Source organism: Hemibagrus wyckioides, linkage group LG27 (genome assembly GCF_019097595.1).
Source record: "Hemibagrus wyckioides isolate EC202008001 linkage group LG27, SWU_Hwy_1.0, whole genome shotgun sequence".
NCBI lineage: Eukaryota > Metazoa > Chordata > Actinopteri > Siluriformes > Bagridae > Hemibagrus > Hemibagrus wyckioides.
The window spans coordinates 3,858,114-3,870,000 of NC_080736.1; the positions used below are offsets into that span (position 1 = coordinate 3,858,114).

Genomic DNA, 11,887 nt, shown 5'->3' on the forward strand with positions numbered 1-11,887 from the left:
AATCACTGGACCTGCTGAGATATTTAAAAAAAAAAAAAAAAAAAAAGGGACACATTTATTAAGCACAATGTATATAAACATCACATGAAATAAGCACCATCGATACAGGAGTGACCCATGCACCAATACAGTTACACTGTGATGGCCGAGACGTCGTCGGATCCCGGGCACGCTCTGTCCAGCTGCTCTGCTCCCACTGTAAAATTATTAAAAACAAACCCATTGTGATTGCTAACATCCATTAGATCTATGAGTAAAGGAGCAGTGTGTGATTTTTGTGATTTGTTTAAAATGAGGGAGGAGCTACTTTCTGGGCCAGAAAAATGTAAATAAAGTAATCTACTTATGTTATTACAGATCTAGACACAAACTGCATCTTTAAGCAGCCTGAAACTGCAGCAAAGTCATTTTTATTATATAAAGAATTCTATTAGGAATATCATTAAGGCTAATTTTACTAGTGGAAACAGCATTATATTAAATAGTGTGTGTTTGTACCTGTGGTCAGGTGTGTATATGTTCCCTCTGCAGGTTCATGAGGCAGTGATATGCCCATAGCTTTCCTGATGCCATACAAACTGCTCACATCTCCCGGAGTCACCTGACTGGTCAGCTGAGCCAGGTTTTCTGTCACTTTCTCCGCTACACACACACACATGACGACGAGTTAATCACGAGTATGCAAAAGTGCTGAATAAACCAGAAACCGCAAGTGGTGTGCGTTACTGTTATTTCTGTGCTGTAAGATATGTTAAGACTGTGTGAATGTGTACCTAGTTGTAGCTCCTTGGCAGTAGGTGCGAGCAGGCAGATCATATTAGGTGGTTGTTTGGCACTGAGTCTCTCTCTCTGAGCTTCGTGCAGATCCCTCAGCAGAACGGTGGTCTCGTCCAGCTTCTGCTGAAACTGTTTAGCTTCTGAGACGTGGAGAAACAGCAGAAGTGCGTCAGTTTGGTGTAGTCTAGATTCCTTATGAAGCACTGTTAAATAAAATCCAGTGCAGGAGCCATGCACAATTATGGGTGAGTAGGAATTTTAAAAAAAGGATGTGAGACAGACTCGGATGAATTTTGTGTGGTCTGTGTTTTAACAAGTGTGAGCGCTCACCCTGTGAGTCAAAGCTTTCTGGTAGGATGTCGAGACCCAAACCCAAACTGATGACCGAATTCAGAACGCTCATGCTGGTCGATGTCTTGAACTCTGACCCGACCACCTAAAGAGGGGAAGAGAGGAGAGGAAGAAAATAAATGACACTGCTCTAACAAACCTGCCTCACTGGTTAGCTCTCAAATTTAGATACACCAAAAAATCCCTTCATTCCCAAATACACTCTCTCACACTGTGGCTATTCAATCGTCCATAAACGCAGTGACTGACAGAAAGAAGGAAATGAACTGAAATAAGAAGTTAATGAAAACAATAAACGCTTGACTTATGCAGTGCAAAATGTTACACAGTCATTTATGGCGTAAATTACTCAATTCATTACAGCGGCAGGGGAACAAGGAGACTCACGCTGGCTTCAAACAAACCACTTCCCATCATGGAGGATATTCGTACAATCTAGAAATGAGTACTTCAGACATGTCCCTGATTTTTGACACCGTTTTTCACCCACAGCTTCTTCTTCTTTTTTTTTTTTTTGTAGAAGTGAGAATGTATGTGATCGTAAATGCTCTTGTGTGGGAGGATAGACTGGCTTTGTTGACACAGCTGCTTTAAAGTAGAGAGAGAGAGAGAGAGAGGGAGCATACTGGGATACTGTGTGATTTTTAGCTAGACTAGGACACTAACTGCATTTGTTTTCCATGAGCTCCCTCTAGATCTGCTACTCATAACCAAATAACACCGACTTTCATATAATCAGATCTGAAACTACTGAAAGCCTGACATTCTCATTTATGTCAGAACAGCAGAAGGTCTGTAACTAATTCAGTCTGTCTATAAAATCAGGGCTTGGGTTAAAACGTCTTATAAAGCACATTTTTGGCTTTGTTATGTCTGTCGAGTCAATTTTATGCTGCTCAGGGTGAATGACCCTTCTGGAATTGTTTACTTTCTAAATATATGAGGGTTTTGCGGGAACTTTCTCAGACACCTCACCTGCTTCTCTGATCTTTCAGAGGCTTTAGAAACCTGCAACAAACACGCTCAACACCTGGATCAGAGCTAGGCTAGCGGTTATACACTGATCAGGAACAAGATTATGACCACTGACAGATGAAGTGAATAAGACTGTTAGTGGGTGGGATATATTAGGCAGCAAGTCAACATTTTGTCCTCAAAGTTGATGTTAGAAGCAGGAAAAATGGACAAGCGTAAGGATTTGAGCGAGTTTGATGAAGGGCCAAATTGTAATGGCTAGACCACTGGATCAGAACATCTCCAAAACTGCAGCTCTTGTGGGGTGTTCCCGGTCTGCAGTCGTCAGTATCTATCAAAAGTGGTCCAAGGAAGGAACAGTGGTGAACCGGTGACAGATCACAAGGCTGGCCCGTGTGATCCGATCCAACTGCTACTTTGCTACTGTTACTCAAACTGCTGAAGAAGGTAATGCTGGCTCTGATAGAAAGGTGTCAGAATACACAGTGCAGGACGGGTCAGGGCTGTTTTGGCAGCAAATGGGGGACCAACACAATATTAGGCAGGCAGTCATAATGTTATGCCTGATCGGTGCAGAAGTAGAAACGAGAATCTGCTATAAATCAGTCGAACTGAAAGAGACTTACAAATGCATTGTCCATCACTATTAAGGTTGTTATGGTGACAGTATTAATCAGTTTAAACACCAATTAAAATGAGTTATCTTTCTAAGAAAGTTATACATTTAAGGAACTTAAGCTTTTTGTTTCCTTTAAGGTAGCTTAGTGGTTAAGGAGTTGGTCTACTGATCAGAAGGTTGTGAGTTTGGATTCCAGCTCCACCAAGCTGCCCCTTCTGGCCCCTGAGCAAGGCCCTTAACCCTCAATTTCTCAGTTGTATAAAATGAGATGAAATAAATAGACACCCGTTAAATGCCAAGAAATGTAAAGTAATTAACTAATTAACACCCTGACATCTCGAAGCTGTGATATTTTCAGCCACGGTTCTTGTTTTGTCAAAACTTTAAAAGTCTTTAAAAACTAATTTGTCAAAGCTACAGAAAGGTAGCACAACGCTGATGTATTGTATTTGCCTTCAAACTGCTTTAAAGCTGCTTTATGCTCTCGGTGGGCGTCATGCGATTTGAAACCAATTACAAAAACCTTCATGCGCACAAAAACCCTTAACTGACAGCCACACAATGCTAAAGCGTCGAGACGACAATGCTGATTACGCCATTTTGACCAAACACCCCGTCACAGCAGGATGGATCTGTTGAGTGAGAAATTATTCATCACCTTCAGCTTCCACGCACCTTTTCGTGTGTGTGTGTGTGTGTGTGTGTGTGTGTGTGTGTGTGTGTGTGTGTGTTTTATCTTGTAAGTTTAGTTTTAGTCTCTGACTTTGGTTTTGTTACACGACTGATTGTTAACATGGCTTTCATTTAAAGTCTCCACTAACTCGGGTGATTTAAACAGTATTTGTTAAAGTCGTTGTGTTTAGATCACGGTTCTTTACACATGTGCACCTTAATACTCTTCATATCTACCAATCATATAACATTTTAATCAGTTACATTAATTGACACTTCACTAACGGTCACTTCGTCATAAACATGAAGTCATCGTACCAAGATGTCACATGAAAAGGATTAGAATCATCACAAAGATCTGTGTACAAATTTTGTGGATTAAATAAATCTCAATGTTTGTGTATATTAGATCTGGGATCTATTAGGTCTATTAGACAGTTTTCCAACATTCCTTTCCTGAGTGAGGTCTCAGTACTGTCGTATTTCTGACTGTAACTGATGAGGTCACATGACTGAAACAGGTCCAGAGGTGTGACTCAAGTTTAAGGTCTTGGGCATTTCCCATTAATCTGATGAGTAATATAATATAATGGAAAGAAAGAAAGCAAGAAAGAATGGATAGATGGAAGAAAGAAAGAAAGAAAGCAAGAAAGGATGGATAGATGAAAGAAAGAAAGAAAGCAAGAAAGAAAGAAAGCAAGAAAGACAGAAAGACAGAAAGAAAGAAAGAAAGAAAGAAAGAAAGAAAGAAAGAAAGAAAGAAAGAAAGAAAGAAAGTTAGTTTTCCAGTTGTTATATAGTTGTACCTCGACCCCATCAGCAGTGTTGGCCTTCTCTGCAGACTCGTCCTCTTCTTGACTTCTCTGCAGGAGACAGAGATATGATCACTGTACTGTAATAAACTGTTAACTTTAACACTAGACAAACATTATTAATCTCTCACGGGGAAATCTGCCTTCTGCTATATAACAAACAATTCTTCAGGTCTGCTGATAACATTTCATAAAGAGAGAGAGAGAGCAGGGTGATGGTGTATTTCATAAAGAGATAGAGAGAGCAGGGTGATGGTGTATTTCATAAAGAGATAGAGAGAGCAGGGTGATGGTGTATTTCATAAAGAGAGAGAGAGAGCAGGGTGATGGTGTATTTCATAAAGAGAGAGAGAGAGCAGGGTGATGGTGTATTTCATAAAGAGATAGAGAGAGCAGGGTGATGGTGTATTTCATAAAGAGATAGAGAGAGCAGGGTGATGGTGTATTTCATAAAGATAGAGGGAGCAGGGTGATGGTGTATTTCATAAAGAGAGAGAGAGCAGGGTGATGGTGTATTTCATAAAGAGAGAGAGAGAGCAGGGTGATGGTGTATTTCATAAAGAGAGAGAGAGAGCAGGGTGATGGTGTATTTCATAAAGAGAGAGAGAGAGCAGGGTGATGGTGTATTTCATAAAGAGAGAGAGAGAGAGCAGGGTGATGGTGTATTTCATAAAGAGATAGAGAGAGCAGGGTGATGGTGTATTTCATAAAGAGAGAGAGAGAGCAGGGTGATGGTGTATTTCATAAAGATAGAGAGAGAGCAGGGTGATGGTGTATTTCATAAAGAGAGAGAGAGAGCAGGGTGATGGTGTATTTCATAAAGAGAGAGAGAGAGCAGGGTGATGGTGTATTTCATAAAGAGAGAGAGAGAGCAGGGTGATGGTGTATTTCATAAAGAGAGAGAGAGAGCAGGGTGATGGTGTATTTCATAAAGAGATAGAGAGAGCAGGGTGATGGTGTATTTCATAAAGAGAGAGAGCAGGGTGATGGTGTATTTCATAAAGAGAGAGAGAGAGCAGGGTGATGGTGTATTTCATAAAGAGAGAGAGAGAGCAGGGTGATGGTGTATTTCATAAAGAGAGAGAGAGAGCAGGGTGATGGTGTATTTCATAAAGAGATAGAGAGAGCAGGGTGATGGTGTATTTCATAAAGAGATAGAGAGAGCAGGGTGATGGTGTATTTCATAAAGAGAGAGAGAGAGCAGGGTGATGGTGTATTTCATAAAGAGATAGAGAGAGCAGGGTGATGGTGTATTTCATAAAGAGAGAGAGAGAGCAGGGTGATGGTGTATTTCATAAAGAGAGAGAGAGAGCAGGGTGATGGTGTATTTCATAAAGATAGAGAGAGAGCAGGGTGATGGTGTATTTCATAAAGAGATAGAGAGAGAGCAGGGTGATGGTGTATTTCATAAAGAGATAGAGAGAGCAGGGTGATGGTGTATTTCATAAAGAGATAGAGAGAGCAGGGTGATGGTGTATTTCATAAAGAGATAGAGAGAGCAGGGTGATGGTGTATTTCATAAAGAGATAGAGAGAGCAGGGTGATGGTGTATTTCATAAAGAGATAGAGAGAGCAGGGTGATGGTGTATTTCATAAAGAGAGAGAGAGAGCAGGGTGATGGTGTATTTCATAAAGAGAGAGAGAGAGCAGGGTGATGGTGTATTTCATAAAGAGAGAGAGAGCAGGGTGATGGTGTATTTCATAAAGAGATAGAGAGAGCAGGGTGATGGTGTATTTCATAAAGAGAGAGAGAGAGCAGGGTGATGGTGTATTTCATAAAGAGAGAGAGAGAGCAGGGTGATGGTGTATTTCATAAAGAGATAGAGAGAGAGCAGGGTGATGGTGTATTTCATAAAGAGAGAGAGAGAGCAGGGTGATGGTGTATTTCATAAAGATAGAGAGAGCAGGGTGATGGTGTATTTCATAAAGAGATAGAGAGAGAGCAGGGTGATGGTGTATTTCATAAAGAGAGAGAGAGAGCAGGGTGATGGTGTATTTCATAAAGATAGAGAGAGCAGGGTGATGGTGTATTTCATAAAGAGATAGAGAGAGCAGGGTGATGGTGTATTTCATAAAGAGAGAGAGAGCAGGGTGATGGTGTATTTCATAAAGAGAGAGAGAGAGCAGGGTGATGGTGTATTTCATAAAGAGAGAGAGAGAGCAGGGTGATGGTGTATTTCATAAAGATAGAGAGAGCAGGGTGATGGTGTATTTCATAAAGAGAGAGAGAGAGCAGGGTGATGGTGTATTTCATAAAGAGAGAGAGAGAGCAGGGTGATGGTGTATTTCATAAAGATAGAGAGAGCAGGGTGATGGTGTATTTCATAAAGAGAGAGAGAGCAGGGTGATGGTGTATTTCATAAAGAGAGAGAGAGAGCAGGGTGATGGTGTATTTCATAAAGAGAGAGAGAGAGCAGGGTGATGGTGTATTTCATAAAGAGATAGAGAGAGCAGGGTGATGGTGTATTTCATAGAGAGAGAGAGAGAGCAGGGTGATGGTGTATTTCATAAAGAGAGAGAGAGAGCAGGGTGATGGTGTATTTCATAAAGAGAGAGAGAGAGCAGGGTGATGGTGTATTTCATAAAGAGATAGAGAGAGCAGGGTGATGGTGTATTTCATAAAGAGAGAGAGAGAGCAGGGTGATGGTGTATTTACAGAAAGCACCATGTCCAGTGTGTGTTTCTTAACCAGGTCTACTGTATAACAGACATAATTAACTTCATTTAATCCTTTACACATCCAGGGGGATCGAAAGTGAAGAGCTGGAGCTCTCCCACTGCATCCTGGTCTAAAATCAACAGCCTGATTTTGGCAGTAAGCACTGTTTTGCTCACCACATGGCATTTAATGAGAGAGAGAGAGAGACAGAGAGACAGAGAGAGAGAGAGAAAACAACTTTCATATCCTTACAGCCTCGGTCTCTTTCAGATGTCTGGAGTGCTCTCCGTTGGTCAGCGAGTCCAAAATATTATCCGCCAGTCTGCTCATATGCTCTTCTGACTTGGCCAGGAAATCTGTAACACTACTGTGATTGAAAAACACACACACACACACACACACACACACAACATATGTACAAGTGTTAAATAACATTCCTAAGTGAGTGTGATGTGATGACTGTATGAATGGTGGTATTGACTGTGTGGGGGTTGGACTCGCACACTTGGTTCCGCGCACACACACACACACACACACACACACACACGGAGCAGATGGCAGTAGGTGAACTTTCAAGCATTTCCTATGACTTCTATCACATTAGAAAATATGCAAATAGAAAGTATTTTTTCTAGAATTAAAAATAAAGCTGTAAAGCAGAACACATCCTCTATTACATTAGCGTGGTTCATTAACGAGCGCTGAGAATCGTCAGAAACGTCAGTAACGTGTACGGAAATATCCGGTTCATATCATATAGAGTGTATTTTATAGCACGTCATATCTGAAACAATAGGTGCGTCCCAAATCGCACACTTATGCACTATTCTACTATTGTGTAGCATGTACACTGATCAAGTACAATATTATGATCACATACAGGTGAAGTGAATAAGACTGATGATCTCCTCATCATGGCACCTGTTAGTGGGTGGGATATATTAGACAGCAAGTGAACACTTTGTCCTCAAAGTTGATGTTAGAAGCAGGAAAAATGGACAAGTGTAAGGATTTGAGCGAGTTTGATGAAGGGACAAATTGTGATGGCTAGACCACTGGATCAGAGCATCTCCAAAACTGCAGCTCTTGTGGGTCTGCAGTGGTCAGTATCTATCAAAAGTGGTCCAAGGAAGGAACGGTTGTGAACCGGTCCGATCAATGGAGGCCCTATCTTGAAGAATCTACTGCTAACATCTTGCTGCCAGATACCACAGCACACCTTCAGGGATCTAGTGGAGTCCATGCATTGATGGGTCAGGGCTGTTTTAGCAGCAAAAGGGGGACCAACACTATATTAGGCAGGTGGTCATAATGTTATGCCTGTTTGGTGTAATAGTGCCATATAGAGTTCACGTTGAAATTCCCAGCGACAACAACATTTAAAGTATCCAAAAAACAAGTGTGGAATGATGGACACTTCATGAACTCAACGCCCAAAACGTTGCGGAAGAGGGGCGGGGCCACCAGACGCTGACGCTGGATGAGAGAATATTGTCAGGATGCCAGACTCTACTCTGACAAAGGTCTTAGCTGACTTTTTGCAATTTGTATTTTAAAAATCCGGCGTTTTCACTGTGCTGAAGCTAGAGACAGCGAATTTGATGTCTTATACTTAGTATAATAGTATAAGACATCAATAGTATATACTATTTAGTATAATAGAATATATAGTGCATAGTGTAAGAGTGTAGTACGTCGTTTGGGACGCAGCTTATAATGTTAAACAGAGTGTATTCCTGTATTTGAATATGCACACATGGTCCAAAACAATCGACACACACAGACACACCCACCCACCTCTCAGACCCCTGCAGGCTGGTCTCGTCTCCGTAGAAGGAGTAGATCAGATCCGAGTCCTCTTTACTGATGTTTGCAAAGCTGGAGTCGTAAGTTGGAGCATACGAGCTGAAAGGTCCATAATTCATATACATCACTGAAAAAGGAAAAAAAAAACATTTTGAGACAGATGTGTTACACAGGATCATACACACACACACACACACACACATATATAAGGGTCAAGCATCCTCACACATACATCTCTGATAAGTCTCCTGTTCATTTTTACACCAACGACAATAGATGAATCTTGAATCTGATTGGTCAGAAGGTGTGGATGTGTTTATATAACACGGCTCACACACACACACACACGCGCTTATCATTTCTATGGTAACAGCTCATCCCTGAAGACTTTTACGGTAAACGCTCTACAGAATTTATCCTTGCTTTGTATCTACATAAAAAAATATATATCACGTCACTTTTTTTTTTTTTTTACTGATGCTTTCGTCATTTCCGCCATTATGGAAAACTATACACGGGATGGAAAAGGAAGAGGTGTGGCCCAGACGAGGATGGAAAACTCTAGGAATGTGGCTCTTTCTCCAGTGACTCAACGGTTTGGCAGAGACGACGTTTTTCCAGCGCTCGTCGTTGCGTCTGGTTATTTGAGCAGCGTCCACTGCGCGTTTCCGAATAAAGCCGAATCAGCTTCTGGCTACTGCGTATTAATCACAAATCAAAGACAAGACAAACACCCTGTTTCCGTCTAATAACAAGTCATTTATCAGTGGACTCATACGTAAAGCCTTGAGCAGAGCAGATGTGTAATAATGAGATTATTCAGGTGTGGGGCACCGGAGATATTACTCTTTTACAGAATGGTGAACACATGGCATTTTTCATTACTGTAGATCATTAATTACTGCACAGACATAATGTGTGTGTGTGTTTTGTGTAACATGAGAGACAGACAGACAGCGAGACGGAAAGAGACTTAAATGGAAAGACAGTCAGTCAAAGAAATACAGAGAGTGAGACAGATGAACACAGACATAAAGAAAAGTGTGTGTGTGAGAGAGAAAGACATGTATCTTGTGAGAGACAGCGAGACGGAAAGAGTCTTAGATGGACAGACAGTCAAGTCAACGAAAGACAGACTGAGACAGATGAACAAAGACAAAGAAAAGTGTGTGTGAGAGAGAGAGAGAGAGAGAGAGAGAGAGAGAGAGAGAGAGATGGTGTGTGTGTTTTGTGTTACATGAGACAGACAGACAGCGAGCCGGAAAGAGCCTTAGATGGACAGTCAGTCAGTCAGTCAACAACAGACAGAGAGTGAGACAGATGAACACAGACAAAGAAACGTGTGTGTGTGTGTTGTGTGAGAGAAAGATGTGTGTGTGTTTTGTGTTACATGAGACAAACAGACAGAGAGATGAAGAGAAACTTAGATGGACAGACAATCAGTCAAAGTAATACAGAGAGTGAGAGACGAACACAGACATAAAGAAAAAAGTGTGTGTGTGTGTTTTGTGTTACATGAGACAGACAGACAGACAGACAGCGAGACTGAAAGAGACTTAGATGGACAGTCAGTCAGTCAACGACAGACAGAGGTTGAGACAGATGAACACAGACAAAGAAAAGTGTTGTGTGAAAGAGAGAAAGACGTGTGTGTGTTTTTTGTTACATGAGAGACAGACAGCAAGACGGAAAGAGACTTAGATGGACAGTCAGTCGTCGACAGACAGAGGGTGAGACAGACGAACACAGACATAATGAAAAGTGTTGCGTGTGTGTGTATGTGTTTTGTGTTACATGAGATAGACAGACAGCGAGACAACAACAGAGTAAGACAGACGAACACAGACATAATGAAAAGTTTGTGTGTGTGTGAGAGAGAGAAAGGTGTGTGTGTGTATGTGTGTTTGTGTGTGTGTGAGAGAGAGAGAAAGAAAGGGGTGTGTGTGTGTGTATGTGTGTTTGTGTGTGAGAGAGAGAAAGAAAGGGGTGTGTGTGTGTGTATGTGTGTTTGTGTGTGAGAGAGAGAAAGAAAGGGGTGTGTGTGTGTGTATGTGTGTTTGTGTGTGAGAGAGAGAAAGAAAGGTGTGTGTGTGTGTGTATGTGTGTTTGTGTGTGAGAGAGAGAAAGAAAGGTGTGTGTGTGTGTGTGTGTTTGTGTGTGAGAGAGAAAGAAAGGTGTGTGTGTGTATGTGTGTTTGTGTGTGAGAGAGAGAAAGAAAGGTGTGTGTGTGTGTGTGTGTGTGTGTGTGAGAGAGAGAAAGAAAGGTGTGTGTGTGTGTGTATGTGTGTTTGTGTGTGAGAGAGAGAAAGAAAGGTGTGTGTGTGTGTGTATGTGTGTTTGTGTGTGAGAGAGAGAAAGAAAGGTGTGTGTGTGTGTGTATGTGTGTTTGTGTGTGAGAGAGAGAAAGAAAGGTGTGTGTGTGTGTGTATGTGTGTTTGTGTGTGAGAGAGAGAAAGAAAGGTGTGTGTGTGTGTGTGTATATGTGTGTTTGTGTGTGAGAGAGAGAAAGAAAGGTGTGTGTGTGTGTGTGTGTGTGTGTGTGAGAGAGAGAAAGAAAGGTGTGTGTGTGTGTATGTGTGTTTGTGTGTGAGAGAGAGAAAGAAAGGTGTGTGTGTGTGTGTGTATATGTGTGTGAGAGAGAAAGAAAGGTGTGTGTGTGTGTGTATATGTGTGTTTGTGTGTGAGAGAGAGAAAGAAAGGTGTGTGTGTGTGTTTGTGTGTGAGAGAGAGAAAGAAAGGTGTGTGTGTGTGTTTGTGTGTGAGAGAGAGAAAGAAAGGTGTGTGTGTGTGTGTGTGTTTGTGTGTGAGAGAGAAAGAAAGGTGTGTGTGTATGTGTGTTTGTGTGTGAGAGAGAGAAAGAAAGGTGTGTGTGTATATGTGTGTTTGTGTGTGAGAGAGAGAAAGAAAGGTGTGTGTGTGTATGTGTGTTTGTGTGTGAGAGAGAGAAAGAAAGGTGTGTGTGTGTGTGAGAGAAAGAAAGGTGTGTGTGTGTGTGTGTATATGTGTGTTTGTGTGTGAGAGAGAGAAAGAAAGTTGTGTGTGTGTGTGTGTGTGTGTGTGTGTGAGACAGAGAAAGAAAGGTGTGTGTGTGTGTGTGTATGTGTGTGAGAGAGAGAAAGAAAGGTGTGTGTGTGTGTGTATGTGTGTGTGTGTGAGAGAGAGAAAGAAAGGTGTGTGTGTGTGTATGTGTGTTTGTGTGTGAGAGAGAGAAAGAAA

The 11,887-nt window shown here is 41.6% G+C and overlaps 1 protein-coding gene across 2 annotated transcripts in view; it reads right to left on the minus strand.

Annotated features, from left to right (window-relative positions):
* Positions 1-54: 54 nt before the first annotated feature.
* brd7 (bromodomain containing 7) overlaps positions 55-11,887 on the minus strand; it is an 18,350-nt gene continuing 6,517 nt past the window's right edge. The window contains exons 11-17 of one of the 2 annotated variants that reach the window (XM_058381539.1): positions 8,663-8,798; positions 7,118-7,229; positions 4,201-4,257; positions 1,108-1,213; positions 774-917; positions 499-642; positions 55-196 (exon numbers count right to left, since the gene is read on the minus strand). In XM_058381539.1, coding sequence (XP_058237522.1) covers positions 132-196; positions 499-642; positions 774-917; positions 1,108-1,213; positions 4,201-4,257; positions 7,118-7,229; positions 8,663-8,798 — 764 coding nt within the window. In that variant the 3' untranslated portion in view covers positions 55-131. Of the gene's footprint in view, positions 197-498; positions 643-773; positions 918-1,107; positions 1,214-4,200; positions 4,258-7,117; positions 7,233-8,662; positions 8,799-11,887 lie in introns of both variants that reach the window. The other variant, XM_058381538.1, reaches the window with a different exon arrangement.